Source organism: Coffea arabica, chromosome 4c (assembly GCF_036785885.1).
Source record: "Coffea arabica cultivar ET-39 chromosome 4c, Coffea Arabica ET-39 HiFi, whole genome shotgun sequence".
NCBI classification, from domain to species: domain Eukaryota; kingdom Viridiplantae; phylum Streptophyta; class Magnoliopsida; order Gentianales; family Rubiaceae; genus Coffea; species Coffea arabica.
The window spans coordinates 50,452,618-50,475,970 of NC_092316.1; the positions used below are offsets into that span (position 1 = coordinate 50,452,618).

Below are 23,353 nucleotides of genomic sequence, written 5' to 3' on the forward strand. Positions count from 1 at the left end.
TGTGTATATTTTGAAAATCATAAGGGGGTTATATGGTAAAGTATTAAACCATAAGGGGGTTATATGGTAAAATATAAAAATTATAGAAGGTTAATGTGTCATGTATTTATAAGGGTAATTTCGACATTTTTAGAAGTTCCGTTACGAGTGACTATTTCCGTTACTTTGACACTTTAATCCAAACCATGAGGGGGTTATGTATAGCTTTTGAAACCATAGTGGGGTTATGTAAAAAAAGGGTAAACCACAGGGGGGTAAAATGTAATTTACCCAAACATAAATCATTGTCTATTGAGATATATATATGCACTTATATATATTATCAAAAAAATATGCAGAAGCTTTAATTGTAACTTAATTGTTTCTGCCAACGTGAAACTTATTATCAACTGACATGAAATACATTTTGCCTTTATTTGCTATTTATTACTAAAACCTTACCCGACCATAGATTAATTAACAACCGTGAACAATTAATTTGTCTGTCGTTAATCCCATTTTCAATTGGGAAATTAATAGAGGGATATGATATTAACTTGGCAAATGATCCTTCATTTGCGTTTGATCAAGAATCATCCTATGCCAGTCCATAATTGCCCACGTGGCACCATCAAATCAAGAAGAAGAGATTACTGAAAGTTTTCCTAGCTAGTTATTACGTGAAAAATGTCTAAATCCCTCATGTAGAAAATTTTATTTAAAGCTATATATAATTTGCTAATAAATTTATGCACTATTGTCTACTGCATTTGAGTGCTTTTTCCTCCTTATAATCCTTCATGGTAAATTTTCTTTACCCTTTGAGGCGATAAGATACTAACCCTTTGGCGGACACAATTTGTTAAAGCAGATGTGAAGGATCTCTCAACTAATTTTCTGTCGCTCTCTTTACTGAAAAAATGAGATAAAATAAAAGTGTCACAAAGTGAAGTTAAAAAAAAAAAAACTTTGTTTAAAGAATAAATTGTTAAGCCCCTTAGCTTCTAATCAAGTTTTAATCCTCTGCTCCCCACAAGGGTGTAAGCACTGTTCAAGCATTTGATTTCTTCAAGAGATTAACAACTGTAATACCCCACCTCAAAAAATGACAAACACTAATTTCTCAAGATTTGACTTGATTAGATAATTAATTTCGTGTGAGTTTCTACTTCTTCAAGCTTTAAGTAATTACTCGAGGTTCATGTTTGAACCATTACTAGGTATTGGTGTCATGAACTTTAATACTTATTTCTCATCCTCATACCTATTTACGAACACTTCCTTAATCTTAATGTCTTAAATTTTTAAAAAGATAAAATTAATTAGAAAAAGTGTACAAATTAATATAACAGATGGTAATAATTACTAGTATATATATATGTATGGTAGGTTGAATGGAATTTAATTACATTAACGAGTGCATATTGAACACCTATAACAAAAAAAACCGCTTCTTTTTTATTAGGATGTGGCAAATTGTGTTTAATTAAAACATATATACTAAATGAAAGTAGCCGACTAATGACTAATGTAGGTATTAAAGCCAACATTGCCTCGACGATGCTGAAAAAACAAACCATTTTGATGGCTGCGTATGCATTTCTTTAAAATTCTTTTTTCCCAGCTGCCAGTCTTGCAGTCATACACACAGTCACACAGTACTCAATACTTCTTCCATTTCTTATCCTATCGATATGATCACTGATCACTACTCAAAAAGGTGTGTACAAATAAAAAAAATACGAGGGAATTGAGGATGACCAAACCTGCATAAGCCTCCAAATCTTGGCAAATAATACTTATATGTGAGATCAGCCCACCAAAAAGTTAATCATGGTATATATTTTATTTAGGGTCTACATCACAAAGACTTCACCAATATGGTCATTCTCCCGCGCGAATCTCGCCCGCTCTCTAATCTAATTATGCATATTTATATCTAATACGTGCTGGTTTTCTTGATTTTTCAAAGCACAATTTGTCAAGGTTTAGAATCTTCCTCCTCCTTGGCTTTGACATATGCTCCATCTCTTGCTAATTAATGATTTGATGGTCTTGATCGTCATGTTTTGGTCCTTGCCATATTTCTCCCTTATTAATCGAGAGTATATATATTCCATGTTCTTTTAAGTTTTGCCTATTTGAACCTAACTTTTAGTTCCTAGAGTTCCCTTGAAAAACACAAAAATGATAATAGTGAATAGAGCATAACACTCTCAATTTGATCTAGGAATGTTGGGATCTGCTCGTGAAATCTGACCAATTGAGCTATTCACAACCATGACTTTTGAGGCTCGATCATTTCCTAATTCGTTAATCTTTACTCTCTCTCTCCCTATTAGTAAATGTTCAAGAAGCAAACGAACTAGATTAGATGCAGTATAATTTTCAATTATCTTTTTATCTCAAGTATATTAAATCAGTACTGTACATTTTTTTTTTTAATAAAACTAAAAAAAATTAGCAATCCAGAGGAGCTAAAAAATTTATGGAATTAATTTTAACTGAAAACTATGCGATTTTAAATAAGAGCCCAAGTCTTGAATATTCTGCAAAAACCAAGGAGACAGATTTTTCACGACCAGTTATTTTTTTCATAGATATATATATATATAGGTATGGTATATACTAGTGGGACTGAAGTCTATTCGAGTTTGAGAAAGTAGTTGAAAATTGTCTAAGCTAAGGGAAGGCCCAAAAAGCAAAGGGCAGAATTCGGGAGGAATCCCAAAGTACCCTCCGACCCAGCAAAGGTGCAGAACAAAGGCAAAGGGCCAAAGGCAAAGGGAAATGATTGCTTGAATGGTATGGGACCCTCCTCACCTTTGATAAATCTTTCCTTTCTAAGTCTCTCAATTTTTTGACTTGGGATTGGGGCCCATCCAGGCCACCATTGTCTTTATGGATTGAATGATAAAAAGAGCACCTCACGTGGAGTCTGAACCAAAGGCTCTGTCCAACCACAATAAAAAGAAAACAAAAGAAAACCCAAACCAATTCCATTGATTGGTATTTCCGTTTCCATTTCCATTTCCATCCCCCCTCCCTTCCCCTTCTCCCTCTCCTTCTCCCCTCCCCTTGTGCTTTCAAGAAACAAATTTTCTCCTCCAAATCAAATCTAATTTGCCTGAAAGACGTATAAAAAAGACCCAACAAAAAGCACATATTTTCTTTTTTTCCGTTTGTCAAAATTTTTTTTGCTTTTAAAGCTCACCCCATATAATTCCCACTCATTATCTTTGTTGCTTAAAGCTCCCTTATCCTCCCCCCAACTCCCTTTCTCTTTCCCTTTCTCTTTCTCTCTCTCTTTCTCTCTCCATTGTTGAACCAACACATCAGCGAATGTGGAAGAGAATTCCAGGCAACAAGTTTATTCAAAGAGGGAGAAATTTAGAGAGGAAAATTTTTTTTTTTTAAGAGTATATGTAATTAGTACTTCCCTGCTACTATCATTTATTCTTTCTTTTTTTTTTTAAGTGTGAATAAGTGAGTAGCAAGTCCAACAAAGAATTTAATTGGAGGATCTACCAGTACCACCTAGTCTAAGTCTACTACTTCCTACAGCTAATATTGTTTCCTCATAAAAATCAAGAACTTCTCTCAAACAAAAGAGGGCTTGGATAGACTGAGTGAAAAAGGAGAGAAAGAAGTCAAGAAGTCTTCTCATGTGATCATGGAAGGAGGCGATGATCATCATCTCCACCACCACCACCACCGCCCAAACTTCCCATTCCAATTACTCGAAAAGAAAGAAGACGAATCAGCCTCCTGCTCCAGCTCCGGCGCCGCGGGCTTCCCATCTCTAGCCATCTCCTCAGCCGATAACACCAGCCAAAACCCTTCAAGATCAACCTCTTCGAGCTTACAAATCTCAGCTGAGCCGTCCAAGAAGGCGCCACCGAAACGAACTTCGACTAAAGATCGCCACACCAAGGTTGACGGACGAGGGAGACGTATCCGCATGCCAGCGCTTTGCGCTGCTAGGGTTTTTCAGCTAACGAGAGAATTAGGCCACAAGTCCGATGGCGAAACGATTGAGTGGCTCCTACAACAGGCCGAGCCCGCCGTGATTGCAGCCACCGGAACCGGTACAATCCCTGCAAACTTTACCTCCTTAAACATCTCGTTACGCAGTTCTGGCTCCAGCATGTCCGTACCATCCCAGCTGCGATCCTCGTACTTCAGTCCGAATTTTTCGATGCCACCGAGGAGAAGCCTCTTTCAGGGCATTGGGCTATCGACCGACAATTCTCCGTCTACAACAACGTTGTTGAACTTCCAATCTGGCAATATAAACCCTAGTAGTATGCTCCAGGCGAAGCAGGAGTTGAGAGAAAACAGCACCCACAATACCCTAGATTTGAGTGATGCAGCTGCAGCAGCAGCAGCTGGAGAAGAGAGCCCTCTTGCCAGAAAAAGAAGAAACGACCAAGAACTCCAACACCATCAGCAGCAAAATATCGGCAACTATTTGTTACAGTCCAGTACGGGGGCGATGCCGGCCAGCCACGCGTCGATTCCGGCCAACTTTTGGATGGTTCAGGCGAATTCCAGTAATCAGGTTATGGGAGGCCATGACCCGATATGGACATTTCCAAATGTTAATAATAGTGCCGCTGCAGCCGCTGCTTTGTATAGAGGGAGTATGTCTAGTGGGTTGCATTTTATGAATTTTCCTACCCCGGTGGCACTATTGCCCAGTCAACAACTAGGTACGAGTAGTATTGGTCCAACCGGTGGCAGTGGTGGCGGCGGCGGCAATGGTGGTTTAGCGGAAGCTCAATTGGGAATGCTGTCGGGGCTAAATCCATACCGCTCCAGTGGTGGCGGGGTGTCGGAATCACCGGCTAGCGGGTCCCACTCGCAGCACCACGGCGATGATCGGCATGACACCACAAGTCACCATTCATGAGGATGAAATGAGAAGGAATTGAAAATCATCAATTATCATTACTCGTCGGTCGTCATCCCCACTTGTGTGTAGTTTGATTTGTAACACACGTGAGGTTTGATTTGCTCCAGAGGCAACAAAAAAAAAAAAAAAAAAAAAACTGGAATTTTTTGTTTTCTTTGCTTTTCGAGATTCTCTAATTTTCTTCTTCTTTTTCTTTTCCCTCTTTTTGTGTGATTAAATATGGGAGTTTTTAGTTTAGGGTTTGCAGAAGGCAATATTCTAACAGGTGGTATTGGCTGGTTTTTTTGTCAAGAAGTGTCATTTGGTTTTCATTACACAATATCTTATTTACGATCATTGTTTGTGCAAATCTTCTTTTCTGCCACCGATAGATACATGTAATCTCATGTCTTGTTTGCATACGAATGAATTTCACTAACTGCATAAATCTCTTTTAAACATTGTTAGTTGTGTGAACAAACTGGCATCAACATTCACATGGAGGATATCCTTCTTCACAAACATTTAACTAGCACTTCATGAATCAATTAGTGTATCTTGACATCCTTCTTTGTGATGATTGTTCTAACATATTATCAATTGCGAATTAAGTTAATGTAGTTGCAACAGGCGGGGATCGATCGGAAGGTATATAGTCTTGATCATAAGCATTCTTTCCTGAAATCTTCTTGCTTCTGGACGGTACATTTTAAAGCCCTAACTAAAGTTTCTTTCTAACAATTTCATCAGGGCGTCTTCACATTCAGCTTGTGAAGAAATTAAGTTACTAATCTATCTATGCAGTTCTTTCCAAAATCTTTGGAAAAGTATGGTGAATAAGTTAAGTTATAACCATTCACAGTCATTCTTTTCAAAATTCTTGGTTCGACCGAATTCGGTAACGGTCATTTTTATTTTATTTTTTCAAAACCAAGTTCGGAAAACAAAAAAAAAAGTTTAATCTTGAAAAACCCTCCTCCCTAGCCCCAAAAAAGGAAAGAAAATTTAAAAAAGAAGAAGAAGAAGAAGGTCCACAGCCATATTGATGTGGGAATGGGGAAATGAAATGAAACAGGAGGGTTTACTAAAATGTAGGAGCTTAAGAAACTGGTTTCAGTGATTCTAACATCTGCCGTGAATCTCTCAAGTAGTTTCCAATTCCATCATGTATGACGAAAGGATTTTTTTTTTTTTTTTTTTCTCGTGCAAGTGTATCGGAGAGATGGGCTCGGTTAACAGTTCTGGGGTGGGGGCCCATACCTTATCAGCTCCAGGTGTTGGCTCAGGTGGCGAGGCCCACATGCTGGTAATTGCCTAAACCAATGTACAATCCTACAATATTATCACAGACAAACAGGTGGATCATTCCTCTCTTTTACACACACACAGCAGTGCTGGCACTGTAAAGATCAGTGGTGGGTGTTTCTGGCCCTACTGCCCTTGGCCCACCAGCTCATTGATCTGGACCGTTCAATATTTTTTAAATGTGGGCCCTCTGTCATTGGGCTCCCTGAATGATTAGTTCTCAGCAAGGGAAAGCTTAGCTAGAGAAATGTGGAGAATCTAAATCTCCCTTTTTCCCCCTTTTTTATTTTTGTTTTTTTCCCTGATCCCCATGTCAATGTGTTTACCAATGTTTCCCAATCCCATCAGAGAGAATTTTTTTTAGTTAGCAAATGGAATGGAGGATGATTCTTTTGTGTGGTTTAGATGATGGAACTTGGAAGAAGAGTTCAGCATTAATTTGCACAAGAATATGAATATCCCCTGTTTAATTAGTACATGTGATATATGGGGGATTTGGAGAATTGGAGTCCCATAAGATTGGAATGAATTTCCTTGATGATGCAAGTGGGTACAACTACTGCAAAGTATAGTCTGACAGTGCATGTTGAGGAGGCATTCTCTGTGTTTGATGCTCTAGGTGGGGAGAGGGAGGCTAGCAAAGGTTGCAACGACGACCACCATACAAGATTCATGGAACTCGATCATATGATGGTAGTGTAAAATTCACATGGCTTTATGGGATAATTTACAATCATACAACGCTAAATTCTCGATTGTGTTTGAAAATTTTCGATACAGTTCATGACAGTTGTGACCGACAACTGTTCGTACCCCTTGTGCAAATGTTGAGTAAAGGGCACGGACATTTGTCTCTGACAATCGGTCGTTTGCAACAAGCAATGGCCAAGATTTGTCTAAAAACGATTTCTTTGTTAATACACACGTCTGTTATTCATTGTACATAAACAGTTTGTTAACTGAATACGATACAAGTTTCACTAGATATAGACTCAAAAACTTGCACCATTTTATTTCCCCTTTTTCACAGCGTGTTTTATTACTATAACAGTAGTGACTCGTCCCATTTCCCAAATTGGGAGTAACGGGAACGTGTCAGCATATTAATTTCTCATGCATGTGTGGAACCAAGTCAACCAACAGAAATGTAGATTTGGAAGGTGTCACCATTGAATTGGATAGGAGTATTACGGCAATGCGCGTACAAAAATTGACAGTCAAAACACGTTGATGCAAGAATAAAACCAAGAAAAATGAAGGCCGACTTCATTTTCGTTGTTGGTTTTCCGTCAAAATCTTGTCATAGATAGGCATGAAAAATTTTCTAAAAGCAGCCTTTCACAAGGAATTATTCCTATTTTGAGTCTTACAAGAAGAGAAGAAGTGACTTTGCAAAATTGCAGAACTGGTCCAGTGAAAATAATGCAGACTGCTATCAAATCAGACGTTGTTCAAGATGCATATATAGGTTAATACTACTATCACTTTCGTAGGATGATGAGCCAAGAAAATCCATATCAATTTCGTTTCTTTGCCCCCTCTGCCTCTCCACTTTTCCTATAAAAAGATATAAAAAAGTTGCTATAAATCCATTTCTTTATAAAGCAAAAAAAAAAAAACCCAGTATCGTCCAACAAAAATTTTCAAGTGGGGCTGGCACAAATCAGAAAGCTAAACGTTGCCCGCCCTGTAATCCTATGCACTCAAAAGAGGAATTGAAGGATGGTGAGATGAAGGAGGGGGGCATTCATGCTTCTGAATCTGCTGAATATGTGGTCTAACCTTCATGAAAGTGTACACCAATAGAACAGTTGGCGTTTTCAAGTGGTTGGAAATGGATAGAACAGCATCATCAATTCTCACTAGCCTTTATTGTTCATTTTGGTTTTTGTGGGAAAGATTGGTGTCATAGGCCATCATAATTTTTGAAGTAGAAATTGCTGGTCGTACGAATATGGCACATGGCCTGAAACCAATTGGTACAGCCATAGTGGTCCCAATTGGGGGGGGGGGGGGGGGGGGGGGGGAAGAAAATCTTGTGGACTTTGCTCAAATAGTAGTCTGATTAGACCATCCAAACCAAGCCAACCAAAATATGGCCTTCTTTTTGGAAGGTAAACCAACAAGTCGGCATCCAATTAGGAAGCAAACCCCCCTTTTCAAGGTTCCTGATGCCTACAAGTTTTCCTAGATTTGGTCCAATCAAGAAACCCTTAATCCCACTTTGGAGTTGTTAATGACATTGATATCTATATCTATATATATATATATATATATATATATAATTCAGGTCTTTGTTTATTTCGTTTTGTTTTGCATCATCCCTTTTCATTCTTTGGTCAAATCTGCATCAAGTTTGCTCACTGATGAATGATGATGATGATGATACTATTGTACTGCAACTGCCTCATTTTTTAAGCCCTTTTCTTTCTTTTCTCTGTCTGCAATAAATTCTGCATGTAAATTGACCCGCCCATGCGAACCTGTCATTGCATAGTTTTCCCACTCTAGTCGGCACACGATGCACAGAAGATGCCCTACCTTTTCATATTTACTTATTGAGCTCCTCTGGGCTCTAACTGCATCCTCTTTCTCTTGCCTGACAAAATACGGGCAGGCTATATAGCTAACTCTGAGAAGTGTGACCACAAGCACAAGAGCATCGCAGGGCGCACGTCTACGGAAAAGGGGCTCCCGCTGTACAATTTTCATTTATAACACTATTACATCATATATATAGTACAATATATACATTGTCACATCAAGAAGTATGACATTAATCCATAATAGAAGTACATGCTTAAGTAGTAGTAACACCTTTGTAAAATGTTTTCTGTTTAACATGATGATGCTTATGGGAGTTACAATTATCGGTCAAATGCTAATTTAGGTTGTGTTTGGATTGTATTTTTCATGGAAAAAATACTGTAGCGATTTGATGTACGTGAGGAAAAAAAGTTATAAAAAAATGTAATTACGGAAAACGACGTAATTTTTCAACGAAAAACGGCAATCCAAACAAGGCCTTCCGGAGTTTACTCAACTTACATTGCTAGAATTTCACTTGCGACCGTAGAAGCCCTTTATTTTGATTTTCTGTGCTTATATTGTTGCTGTGATGAATGAGTTGATCCAACGGTCTGTTTGGATTGTCAAATTTTTCTAAAAAATGTTTTTAGTTGCATCATCAACGTCTTTTCCAAATCACGTTTCTTTATTTTCAATTACATTTTTATTGAGTACGTTGTACAACAATTCGGTGTACAACATTACTGAATGAATCATGAGTTGTATATATGCTAGAATTCTACTTGCATGCAATAGTAGAGACACGTCATCCAACTTTTACATTGTACGTACGTGGGATATATATGGCTGGAAGAAATGATTAGAGTTTCATTGGATTCATTTGCATCTGCAAATTTGTCCATGCTATGATTGGAAAACAACAGCTTATGAGAAATTTTTTCGAACCCTTGGAAAGCCACATGGTATAGTGGGATGGTCTTAAAGGTTTCATTGATTTGAGCAAGCATCCGTTGAAAAACTTTAAAATATTTACCTACCAATTCTGGATCCATGAAGAAACTCTCGAGCCAATTTGAGATTTAAGGATATACATATATATATTAGCTCGTAATCTTAGGATAATAATCTTTCAAATTTAACTTGATGTCAAAAAGATGAAAGTCTGAATTTAGAACCAAGACATAGGTTCTTGAGAGTCTTAATTAATATTGTAAGACTTATTAAGTTGCAGTTGTTGTGAAGAATATATATAGTTTTAAGATTAATGTTGTCTTGTGCTGTTGATGTAGCATATTTCTACATTGACAATTTTAGATATAAGTTATGTGTGTAAAATGATTAGTTCGAAATCATCGAGATAAAATTATATTGCTGTTTTCCGTCAAATAATTACGTCGTTTTCCGTAATCACATTTTTCTATTACCTTTTTCTCTTACATACATCAAATCGCTACAGTAATTTTTCCATAAAAAATCATGAAAAATGCAATCCAAACACATTAGCTTACGAGAATTTGCATTGAGATGTAACGAAAGGACATAAGGCCTTGCTTAATTAATTGCCCTAATACAAAGTTGCATGTTGCTTTTCATTTCATCAAACCCTTGGAGTTTGATACTCAAGTATGTTTGGGAAGAAAGGATTTAGCTACATAATCATCTCTATGCTGCTTCATCTTCATGATCCCCCCCCCCCTTTTTTTTTTACTTTTTCTTTTTGGAGGGTTGCTTGAGTTGAGAAATATATCCGTTCATCATGAAGGTAAGTTTCTTTTAAGGTATCACTCAACCTAGAAATAAAAAAAAATAGAATAAAATTAAAAAAAAATAGAGTGGTACAAATGTTATCCTTTTCTTTTTCTTTTTTTGCCAAATTTTTTCACTATAGGATTTGAATTTGCACAATGTCAAGTGATTATGACTTTGACGCTTCGTATTAGTATTAGTTTTTAGTTTGTTCTTTCTAAACTAAGGCAAAAGCTCGCGCAAGGCACAGGACTAAGATACTTGTTTTAATACTGAGATGAGAAATTATTATATAGAAACAATGAAATTTGGTGACTAAGGGGGAATTTGGATGCAAATAGTGAAAAGAAAATTTGAAAAAAAAATGAAATTTCTTAGATAATTCATGAATTTATAATCACAGATGATACTGCCGGCCAGCTTATGCAATGAATTACACAGGTAAAAACAAAATGGAAGGTTGGAATTGTAATAAGCTATCGTTTAATATAAACATAGGAAGCATATAGCTAGACGTTGTTGAAAATAAATGGGATAATTTTAGAAAACTCCCCTGAGGCCTCTAAGTATTTCATTGGCCTCTCTTCAGATGTCGAAAATTACAGTAACCTACCTTGAGTTAATTATTTGTAACATTTAAGTTCAACCAGTAATTAAAAAGTGATATTATGAAAGAGAAGATAATATCGTTTTATCATTGCCCCTAATCTACTATATTATTTAGTTAATTTAATACCAACCCAAACATTAAAGAAAAACACTAAAATTTGTTGTTTATCATTAGTAATCAAATCATATGTAGCATCAAAAAATAGTATATCATTCTGTATTTTTCACTTAATGCAAGATGCAAAGTACTCTTCTCAGTTACATACCCATTGTCAAACATGATCAATAACAAATAATACAAAAAAATTTGCAACCAAAATATTACAGAGAACAAACTCTAACATCATAAATATCCTTGTCAACATATTAAGGTTAATTGCTAAGATTTTTACAGTATTAAAGTTACCTATTTACAATGCTTTGGTTGCAATTTTTTTATTATTTGTTGTTCATCATGTTTGACAATGGATTTATAACTGAAAAAAGTAATTTGGATATTATATTAAGTGAAATTTATAGAACGATATACTATTTTTTGATACTATATGTGCTTTGATCCTTGATAATAAACAGCAACTGGTAGTAGTGTTTTCTTTATTGTTTGGTCTAGTATTAAATTAACTAAATAAGTAAAGTAGATGAGGGGGAATGGTGGAATCATGTTATCTTCTCTCTCCTAATATCACTTTTGAATTGTTGGTTGGACCTATATGTTACAAAAATAAATAAATAAATCTCAAGGGAGGTTAATATAATTTTTAAAATCTGAAGGGAGGCTAGTAAAATAGTTAAAAACCTTAGAGGAGGTTTCTGAAATTATCCCAAAATAAATTGATGTAGAATGTACAATTTCTTTTTGTAAATAAATGATATATGCCTAGAGTTTTTTCGCAACTACAATATATATGCCTCTATCATTCATCACCACTACGTAAGTTTATATCATCATCCATTTTTGAAATTTTTGAACTACAAACTCCGTACGATGGAGCAAATAACTATAGGAATTTGTCCCACTCTTTAATGGTCACAAACCTAAAAAAGTTGGAATTGGGAGGTCCATTAGTCTCTGCAATAGAATTTATAATACCTGCAAGAAAATCATTAATTGTATGAGGCCCTCGTGGATAATCCGACGTGAAAGTGCAAGACGATTGCATAATTAGGAAATGAAAGTAGTGGCTATTATTATTAAGCTTTACTCAACAGCTCTTGTCCTCTTCAAGGTATACCATTGTATACATGCAGTCAAGGCAAACCACACTTCTGGATAATTTATATAAAAAATATATTGGACAAGTCAATTTATGCAGTCAAGTATCAATACATTGAATTGATAAATAATTGTAAATTAATCAATAATTATAGACAAGTCAATTTCGCAAACTAAAGTAAGATGTCAAAGTAAATATCTTATTGAGGAAATTCACAGAAAAAGGATGTAAACAACAATACTAAAACGTACTTGGCAGAAAGAGAGGATTGAAACTATGCAGAATTGGAATTTCAAGGAAATTGGATACTTAAAATTTAACAATCTCAAACGAAAAAAGACACAATTTTAAATTAAAATAAACAATCGTTCAAATCTGAAGCAGGCATAAAATAGAAGAATAATCATAATTTTTTTGTTACCTTTCATCCCTTCCCGCAATCCTTCCCACCTCGAACTACCAAACCCACGATTTGAACCCTGAATTTGATAATGGAAATAACTCTAAGAACCCTTCTCTAAACACTGATCTAACTCCAATAGTTCATGACAAAAAATTTAAAAGCTGTCTTCAAAAAGATAAAAAGGGACCTACACTATGGCGAAAACTTGAGAAAATCAAGACAAACTGTAAAATGGCTGTTTGGATTGCATTTTCTAGGATTCTTCATAGAAAAATTACTATAGCGATTTGATATATGTGAAGAGAAAAGTTAATAGAGAAGTGTGATCACGGAAAAGACACGATTTTCCAGCAGAAAAGGGCTGTCCAAACAAGGCCATATCTAATAGGAGGAAGAAAGTTTAGCTAAGCGAAACAAATGAAACAAAAAGCAACATCTCTACAATAATAAAATAATAAAGTGGGAGCAAGTGATTTGGTGTAAATAATCTGTCATCACCTTTTAGAGTTCTTTTTTAACCCTTCAAATAACTTCTCACCACTAATTCACTTCAATTCAACCACTAAAGTCACACAACTGACAAAATACACGTTTATCACTTAAACACAATTGTTTATGGATAATTGCTTCATTTAATTTTTTGTTTAGTTTTTATGATTTTTTTGTATTGACTTTTTTAATTTACTACCACTAGATTTTGTTGTGAAATAATGAATTTACATTCATTAGTTCAACAGAGGATTTTTTTTTTCTCACTTGCACACACATCAAGTATGTGTTGATCACTAGTATATATAAAAAAGGAGCATGAAATTGTCAAAATATGGAAGAAGTAGGCATTCAAGTAATGGTAGTAACCATCACCAAGTCTATTATTGTTATATTTAATACAAATTTATGAGATCAATTTCATAATCAGGAAGAAAGAGCTCAAAAAGTCGTGAAAATTGTGTCATCAGCATAATCATGAGCTTAATTAATTACAAGGAAAGTTGTGAATGACAGCAAACCCAACAAAATTTCCAACTTCAACATTGAAATGTTGCCTCCAAGGACAGAGAGGTAATTTTACTGTGTTTACAATTGAAGGGCTGCAGTTTATAGCATTTTGAATACAGGAGCGGATAAGATGATAATTTTACCGAACCACCATACTTAGACCACTTGTGCCTGATGCAAAACAAAGTATATCCCCGCTATATCCTAATTACAATTGTGCCCCTCCCTCCCAAGGCAGCTAAGATCATTGAAGTTCTATAAGAGAAAGTGAGAAACTCCTTATCATGCAGGGGTTAATTATATTTACCTCCATTGAAGTTTGTCAAAACCACCAATTAGTCCCCAAGGTTTTGCCAAATAACAAAACAAGCCTTCTCACCAATAATTTCATAACAAAAACTCCCTTAGCATTAGTCAACAAGCGTTTGACCATTTATTTTGATGATGTCACCAGAAAATATGTGATTGAACTCCCAAAAATACCCATAACCCTTGCACCTTGCTTTTTCCCCTCTGTGTATCCTACCCAGAGATTATAGTCCAGATTTTTCTACCTCTTCAAAGCCATCAATCACTTCTTCTCAAGCCACCATAAATTAGCTCCTCTTTTTTTTTTTTGTCCCTTTCCCTAGTTTTGCATGTCAATTTTTAAATCAAAGTTACAACCCAGTACACCTTTGTGAAATTCGGAAGTTCATGAAATCCTGCAAAACAATTCAATATTAATCATGAACGAACTCCACAACTTGGTTTCAATTAAACTTTGGGGGTAGAATATATAAAAAGATAAGAAAAAATTAACCACAGATTTGGTTCATAATACATTACAATCCAAATCCTAAGCATGGGCAAGTACCTCAATCATGGGAATTTGGATGTCAAGCTTCTTGCAAAACCTTAGGCCCCCGTTTGGACAGCCATTTTCTGTCCAAAAATTACGTCATTTTCTGTGATCACACTTTCTTATTACCTTTTTTCCTCACATATATTAAATCGTTACAGTAGTAATTTTTTTACAGAAAATCCAAGAAAATGCAATCCAAACAAGGCCTTAGTCATGAAATTTGAGATCTCAAACTTCTTGCAAAACCAAGAAAAGACTTGTCTAAATTTTTCTCCTTAATTAGTTTGTAAGTGGAGAGCATGTATACAGATGGAGGAGAGATGACACAAGATCTAAATTGAAGAATCAACGATAAAAACAAGAAAGGAAGAAACAGTGGCGGTGGTGATAGGTACAGTAGCCTAATGTCAGGTGGGCTAATAGTAGAAAAGAAGAGGTTTCGTGTTAGGTGGACTAATAGAGGTTAGAGTTTGTGAAAGAGATGCAGTTACGAAACTTGAAATTTGAAATTCTATGATTGCTTGTTCTTCTAATTTGTTTGTTGCGTATTATATCATTTATCCTAATGAGATTTTTCTGTGTTCACTGTTAAATATCTTTTATCTTGATTTGTTTTATACACTTATCTACTTTTGATTTGGTACTTTTCTATGAAAGATAATTCTAGTAGTTCACCACCCTTTGCAGTAAGATATAAATGTTACTGATAAGGGAGTGAATGCGATTTGGCCAAATCTCAGGGATTAATTAGTAATTTGACAATATCTCAAGGAAGGTAAATGTGATTAACCCTTTTATAATTGATACTCCCTCCGTCCCGTTTTGTTAGTCTTGGTTTTTTTTCACACAGATTAAGAAAGTGTAATTAATTTGGTTGGAAACATAAATTTAGATTCATAATTTCCTAAAATACCCTTATGCTAATTACGAAAAGTGCCAATTAATATCAGTCACAGCTAATGGGTTAGTATTGGAAAAACTCAATGTATTCAATGTAGTGGGTTAGTATTTAATAACAATGTATTAATAACAAGATATTTAATAAGGGTATTTTAGACAATTTGAAAGATTACTACATTTCTTAATAGGAAAGTGGACTACAATTTGGGACAGACGAAAAAGGAAAACAAGACTATCAAAGTGGGACGGAGGGAGTATATATCCAACCCCCCTCCTTTCTTCTTCCTTTTCCTATTCTCTCCTCCCCTACAACCCTCAAGAGGTTGGGCGGGGAGGGGAGGGACTAGGAAGGAAGAAGGAAGGGAAGAGAGGAAAGAGAAGAGAGAGGAGGAAAGAGGAATAGAGAGGAGGAGAGAGATGGAGAGGGAGGGGAAGGGGGAGAGGCAATCGTGGATGATGGTGCTGGGTGGAGGAAGATGGAGGTGGTAGTTTTTTTTTGGGTTAAATACCAAAAACTCTCCTGTGATTTGACTAATGTTCACTTTACCTTCCTATGATTTGGAAACCTATAATTTGACTCCTCACCGTTTCAACTAAAGTAAAAATTTGACGGAAAACATCTAAACTAACGTCTAAAAGGAAAATGTCAAAATTGACCCTCTATAAGTCAAACCCTTAAAAAAATGTTTCGTGCATTTGAGAATGGGTAAAATACCAAAAATTCCCCTGTGGTTTGCCAAATATACACTTTACCTCCCTATGATTTGGAAACTTACAATTTAACTTCCTGTCGTTTCACCTAAAATGAAAGTCTAACAGAAATACCATTATTGTAGATGTTTTCTGTTAAACTTTCACTTTAGTTGAAACGACAGGGAGTTAAATTGTAGGTTTCCAAACCATAGGGAGGTAAAGTGAATATTAGTCAAACCACAGGGGGATTTTTTATATTTAACCCTTTTTTTTTAATTAGTTATATTTGAGATTTGTATGGATTAGGTATTTTTGAAATTATAGTACTATAGCATTGGATTTTTTTTTTTCAAATTATAGTACTATGGCATTTGAAATTATAGTATTTGTATGGATGAGATATTTGAAAAACTTATTTGTGAAAAAACCGATAAATTTGACTCGCAATCCTAAACTTCTTTAACCACTAATTAGGTTTGTTTGGATTGCAGTTTATTTGCCAAAATATATTTGCTTATATCATCATTACAATTTTCAACACACCTTTTTATCTTCCCAATTACTTTTTTATCTCACATACATCACATAACAAAAAGTGCTACAGTAAAAATATCTCTAATAATTCACAATCCAAACAGTTGAATAGTCTCTCTTTCCCTTCAGATCAGATGACACTTGGTGCACTCGAAACAAACAGAGAAACGAAGAGAAAGAAATTAAAAAAAAAAAAAGACCAGAAAATTGACGATTCACTTTTCCTTCATATACAATGATGCACTCAAAAGGAAAAAGAAATCAACCGTTCATTTAATTCCTCCACAAGATACAGACAATTACTTAACACTTGATAATTAAACTGAAACTTCAAAGAATATACCTCAACATATAATTTGTTTCTCCTTTTCTTATCTTTATTTTATTGCTTGAAGCATAAACAAAATGAATACCAATAGATAGTTGTTGATGACAAGTCATCACTTTTTCAGGTAAAGCAGAATTTCATGATGAGTTTTGTAACTTTAACAGTTAAAAGACTTCCAAAAATAAAAGAAAACACTCAGCTCAAGTCTGAAGAGACCAGAGCACACTCTACCCTTCACTCAACTCAGCTCAAGGGAAAAAAAATGTTTTCTTGAACAGAAAAAAAAAATTGAAAATTAAAAAAACAAGAATACAGCTGATGCAACCGAACGCACCCAAAAAATTGCCTAATTTAATAGCATTATCAGATGCCAACCATGCCTAGAGCGAGAAAATTGTGGGCTAATTCAAATTTAGCCGCATTAATTATCTGGTTTATTTCTGCCTTGACTTTTTGGATTCTGTTTCAGATGCTTCTCCGCAGTTCAGCTCCCCCTTCTACGGGTAATTATTTGTACTATTATTAGTATTAATTGATTCTTTAATCTGCTTTTATTAACCCCTTTTTATTCTGGGCATTGATTTTTGTTCTATGTATAGATTTCCTTTATGCTTAAATGGTAGCATGATTTTTTTTTTTTGTTTTTATTGAGAACGCATTAATTCTTGTTGATTATATGATCTGATTTGGGATTGTTCCCCATATTAGGCTGCCTTTATTACCGGGATGACTTTTAAATGAGGTGATTTGGGGAAAAAATGGAAACTTTTTGGGAGAAAATAGGTTTCTTGGTCACATAGATAAATGGGATGTTCCAGAAGGGAAAGAATTAATGAATGTTGCAATCCGATCCCAGATTGTGTTTTGGATTACTTAAATATTGGGTTTCCCTTTTAATGTGTTGTACTTCATGCAACAAAAGTAGTACATTGCTCTGAGGCACTGCCATTTGGTCCAATTCCCCTTGTTTGGTTTACTGTCGCTGTTATGTGATTAAATCAACAGACACATATAAGCTGATATCCTGTTAGATATCACAATAAATTGAGTACATGGATGTTCTTGCATTAGGATCATCGATCTCGTATGAGGAACGAAGAACAAGATTGTACGATAAATTGTCGAGGGAATTGGACGAGAAAGGAGCTGCGTTTCTAAAATATGGTGAAACTTCACAGTCATTGTCGCTCTCGGATCTTTTTACCATAAAAGATGGAGCTGTAACACCTGTGCTTAAGGTATAAGTTCTGAATAAATTTTTTGCTTCATAGCTAGTGGATGTTTGTTCATTCTTTTGTTTTTGGTGCAAGAGAATGAAGAGTTTGCTCGTTTTTTGTGTAGGCAGCTAATCCCCCGGTGAGAGCGAATGTTTTGTATATGAGCCCTCAGTACTCTGTTCCTATAGCGTAAGTAGTTGATGTCTTTTTGTTTCACATCTTTGCTCTCACCATGTTTCTTAAATTTGAGTCTTTTAGCTTTACATGTTTGCTCTCAATTTATAAGGACTAGACAAGTTGAAAAGGACATTTACAATTAAAAATTATATTAATGGTCATTATTCTAGAATATTTCTTGTTTATATCTTATGGTGATGTTGTAATCTGGCAGTTATACCCTATACATATAGATTGCTTTGGTGGCACCATCCTCTTGACTGACTGTTTGCTCTTAAACCATGCTGAAATGAATAAACACTGTCTGTATTTTTAGTAGCATTGCTTCAACTGGAAGTTAAATTGGCCTAGCAGTGTTTAGAATTCTGTGACAGAGCAAGATGAAGAGCGGGACTAGAATTTAAATCCTACTATCACTGCTTGTTATGTCTAACTAGGAGTAAGGGACAAACTAGTCTGGTCATATGAATCCTAGTCTATGGTTGCTAAAAGTTCAAGGTTTGCATCCATGGGTGCTTTATCAATTTTTGTTAGGTTCATGAGTAAAGGGTTATGTCCTAGATTGGTTCGAGAGATGGAGAAAGAGCGGTTAATATGTAAATAAGGGGGTCAAAGTTGGGTTCCTAACATATATTGGGCTCTTTGGTAGACTCTCTCGAGGTGTTTCTCCCTATCAACTTTCACCCCAGTCCTACTACTTTGCCAAAGAATTTTAAGGTTGTTCGTTAGCAATCCGTCATGCGGCAAAAGCAATCCTTTATCCTTTTAGCTATAGATAACAAGAACAATCAAAGTACTTGGTGTAATGAAGAGGATATCTGCCATGATCACATGATCTCCTTGGGGGGCAAGAAAGCTGTTGAAATTTACGTAAATGCATTGGGGCATAGAGTTAATTTGGTTCGTCCAGTTTCACATAAGACACTTTTAAGTCCCTTATCCAATTTGAACAAAGCAAGGAATCAGCAGAAATTTGTTAATTTGTATTCCAGTCCACATCAATTTCTGCAGACGGACAGGCCTTGACACTTGCAGGTCAAAGCCTAGAGTTTAACCTCTTTCTGACAGCAATTCAGTTGGACATAAGTGAAGAAGCCATTTGTCTCTAATTATCAACACAAGACCATCCAAATGTTGGTTTTACTGTTTTTTTCCCTGTTTCCTCAATCATCGATAGGATGTCCCAAATTGCGCTGTCTTACGCACATAATGCGATGGAAATAATTGGTATGTGCTGACAACAATTGCAGTGACAAAGGTGGAGAAAAAATGCATTTTCTAGAAAAAAGCTTGATAAGTAGATTAGTTCCACCAAGTTTGAGAGTTAGCTTCCACTACCTGTTTGAATTGTCTTTTTGGCCTTGGAATATGGCCATGACTCATCCTTGAATCCAGATGTGAAGTCATTGAATAATATGTTCTCCAAAGAACCTAAGACACCAAATTGACCTACTGCAGAGACAAGGCAAGAAACTGCAATCAGTCCAACATTTTGACTATCACCCTAGAGTCGAAACGAGTCAATGTCATCTGAGATGGAGTCATCTTGGTTATTACATCTTTGCAACTTCAATACAAGAGAGCAAACAAATTTTTACTTGGATTTATGAGGACTATCTCTGGCATCTTCATGTGATTTGCTGTCCTGAAAATATTTAGGTCAGAGGATTATGTACATCTTCTTTAGAAATCTGAGCATGTAGTTTTTATAATGAAAAACAGGTAAAGAAAGCTATAGTGTTGACTGTTTATATTCATATGTGCATCTTTTGCTTATCATTGTGATACACATATTCATGCCCCTAATCTTAATTCAACATCTTATGCTTTAAATTTCCTGTTATGTTCTTTTTTGTATCGCATCTTGTTTATATATTGGTTTAAGCTGATTGAAGATGCACACTTTGTTCTTTTCATCGTAGGGAGGCTGTGAAGAGTATACTTTCTCCATATTTTGAGAAAGGTGAGCTACCTTCTATTTGTATTAGTGGCATAGCGCAAAAATGGTTTTCTTTCATTTGATTTAATGCCATAACATACTAGACACTTTTCTTTTCTCATTATTTGTTTATTGGGATACTTATTTGTTTATTGGCTAGCAATCTGGTTTCAGAACTCTAGTTTGTATCATTTTAGCATGTTTCATGCTTCGCATCACATTTCTGGAGTTCCTGCCACAGAAGCAGAGGTGACTACTACTGTTGCCTCAACTATTAATCCTTATCTTCTTCTAGTTAGATTATACTGATGGCTTGTTTGATTTTCAGATCGAAGCAGAGGTAAATGCTATAAAAGCTGTTGCAGAAGGTCTCTGCCCATTAAGAATCTCCTTGGATAGAGTAGTTTTGACTTCAACTGGGGTCCTTCTAGGTTGTTGGCAGGTTTTTTTCTTCCCTCTGAATCCACATCCCCCCTCTCTCTCGCATACACCCACACAGTGCACGCAGCTTTTTGATAGCAAGCTATCCGATGGGCTGAGGACCAATTGGTTTATGTTGTACTGCCTTTTGGAAACTAAAACATTTAAAGCAACGTTTCCGGAATATGATTTTGTGCTTTTCCCATGTCTGCTTCTGCAACTCAGGTGCTGGTTTACTGAAAGATCTAGTAGTTCTGTTTATAATCTTGATATTTTTATTTTCCTGAATGACACTTGTTGGTCTTTTCACAGATCCCCTATTAGTCTTATTCTTGTTTATGCAAAATAGTGAGAGTTACATCAACAGATAGTAGATAGATTTCTCTTTGCTTCATCATAGATGTCTAGTTGGAATATTGCCTTTCATAAATTGTACATCAGACCATTCTGCATTTGGTGTGTGAGATTCAGAGCTTCAATTATTAAGCAAGATCCACAGACTGGCCTTTTGAACTATCATTCTAATAAATTTGTCGTACATTGTGGGATGAACAAAGAAGAGAAGAAATTTTACTTTGGGTATGCATGTTGTAGTTCTCTCCCAGTTTTATCTGTAATAAATGTTGCAAGAATGATTAAAATGACAGTGCAAATGACTTGGCATGAATTTCAAGCAACACAGACATCAGTTTTCATTTTGATGGTTTATTTTAATATAATGCTTTTCTTGCACAGGTGAACTCAGGTGTGGATCCTGTTGTCCTTCGTGACAGATTGAGAACTGCTCTTCCACATGCACCACAAAAACAACTTGTAAGGACCGTACACGTGTTTTGCTTTATTCACATAAGAATCAATGCCATAACATACAAATGATTGTAGGAATTTTAAGTTATTGGATTAAACAGCCACTATTGGATCAGAAAGTGTTGCCAGAGCAGTATCAACTTGATATGAGCACGACTTATATTTTCCTTCTTCACCATCAAGTGAAGTCTGTTAAATAGAATAGTTGCATCAATTAATCTCTAAAAAGGAGCTTGTGTGCTGTATTATGATTGTTCCTGTCAGTCGATATTAGTGGCAACATTAATATCTATCTTATGGCTTACTTTGTGGTTTCCTCTAATTTCTTGTTAAACTGTTAATATCTCTGACATTGGCTGGTCTGTTTGTTTATGATTCTGATTTCCCTCTCAATAATTAATCTACAGTATGATGCTGCTATTCTCCACACAACATTAGCAAGGCTTCTCGGTCAACCTAAGTTGCCCAAGGTAGTATTCCACAATGCCACTTGAAACTGCCGCATGTGGTTTATGAGCAACAATAAAATGTTGATTAACTTCCTTGTTATGTGAGCTACTATTTCCACACAGAATCAAGGAAGATGATTATTAGAACTAGGTTGGATAACCCTGCCAATGGGCTTAACGTATGACTGCATTTCATCTTTAATGCGATTTGCTGGTTGCACCTCTTGATCTGTTCAGGCACTTAATTCCTGCTTGTATGTGCAACAAGAGACATTTGCGTGCATTTGTCCTATGAATCTACTAATTGAATTTGAAGTTCAGAAAGCTCTCAAAATTGAAATGCTTCTTCATTTCATGTCCACAGGAATCTTAATAGTACCATGCACTTATGTGCAACTTTTAAATTTTGCTAGGAAACAACATGGTTACTGTGAGTAGATATTCTTATAAACAGAGTATAATTGTTTATCAAGACCATACTCTGTAATCCATCTCTGTTCATTGGTTAGCTTATAAAAATCAAGATTTTTCCTCAAATAATCAATTTCTTCATCTCTTGGACAGGAGAACAGAATCACTGGGCTTCAATTTTTCCACGACCTTGTAAATAAACTTAATAGCCAACTCCATGGCATCCAGGTACTCTTTTCCCTGATTATTGACATTATGACTTGTATTCTTAGTATGACATTTTAGTTCTCTTAGTTTTCACAGGCATCACATCTATGAGTAGATTGAATTGGATTTTTCTATCCCTTGAATTCATTAATACTTCAAAAATTTTTATCTTCGCCATGTTGATCTATGGGGTTGCATTCTCCATTTTAATCATCCAGGCACAGGTCTCTGAGCTGTGGTACGTGGAGGAGTATGACGTCTTGGCACTCGCATTGAATGGAAGAATGAAAGTTCACAAGCTTAACCTTGGCTGTTCAAAAGCCTGAGGAATCCAGCATTGACTTGATTCCGCCATGCAGACATCTCTCTCTCTCTCTCTCTCTCTCTCGGCTGCACCAGAAGGCTCCTCATTTCGCAAGACCTCAGCATACAACCACTGCCTTGCCATTATGCAGGATGGTCACTGTAAAATCTGAAATTAACATAGGATGTTTGTCGCATGTATGTACAAGTAACGTTCACCCTTTCTCAGTGTAAATTTGGCAGATTTCCTGGATCCTCATTTCTCAGTGTAAATTTGCTCCTGTCATACACATTGTACACACTTGTAGGTGAATATTTAGCTGGCATAAAGATAAGAGGTTCTTGATTATTTATGTCTCTGGGAAGGCAAACGAGGGACTTCGATTTATCACAGGACACAAAGGGTCAGCCTTTTTTAGTCGGTTTTTTCTTTGTCCCAAGTTGGT

The 23,353-nt window shown here is 35.8% G+C and overlaps 2 protein-coding genes across 2 annotated transcripts; both read left to right on the forward strand.

The window, feature by feature from the left end:
- Window positions 1–3,011: 3,011 nt before the first annotated feature.
- Window positions 3,012–5,243, forward strand: LOC113740336 (transcription factor TCP15-like). The gene has a single exon (XM_027267936.2). The coding sequence runs from the start codon at window positions 3,653–3,655 to the stop codon at window positions 4,889–4,891; it is 1,239 nt and encodes a 412-aa protein (XP_027123737.1). The 5' UTR covers window positions 3,012–3,652; the 3' UTR covers window positions 4,892–5,243.
- Window positions 5,244–17,185: 11,942 nt separating this feature from the next.
- LOC113740337 (uncharacterized) lies at window positions 17,186–23,256 on the forward strand. The gene is made up of 10 exons (XM_027267938.2): window positions 17,186–17,480; window positions 18,049–18,215; window positions 18,319–18,383; window positions 20,294–20,334; window positions 20,471–20,559; window positions 20,639–20,752; window positions 21,466–21,543; window positions 21,945–22,007; window positions 22,551–22,625; window positions 22,823–23,256. Exons 1-10 carry the CDS (start codon window positions 17,345–17,347, stop codon window positions 22,928–22,930), a joined length of 936 nt encoding a protein of 311 aa, XP_027123739.1. The 5' UTR covers window positions 17,186–17,344; the 3' UTR covers window positions 22,931–23,256.
- Window positions 23,257–23,353: the final 97 nt, after the last annotated feature.

What these genes read in the sequence shown, in the direction of transcription:
- LOC113740337 (XM_027267938.2), top strand. Translation starts at nt 17,345, where the DNA reads ATGCCAACCATGCCTAGAGCGAGAAAATTGTGGGCTAATTCAAATTTA. An exon ending in TTCTCCATATTTTGAGAAAG is followed by an intron (nt 20,335 to 20,470) that starts GTGAGCTACCTT and finishes TTTATTGGCTAG; the next exon opens with CAATCTGGTTTCAGAACTCT. An exon ending in TCCTTCTAGGTTGTTGGCAG is followed by an intron (nt 20,753 to 21,465) that starts GTTTTTTTCTTC and finishes TTTCTTGCACAG; the next exon opens with GTGAACTCAGGTGTGGATCC.
- LOC113740336 (XM_027267936.2), top strand. Translation starts at nt 3,653, where the DNA reads ATGGAAGGAGGCGATGATCATCATCTCCACCACCACCACCACCGCCCA.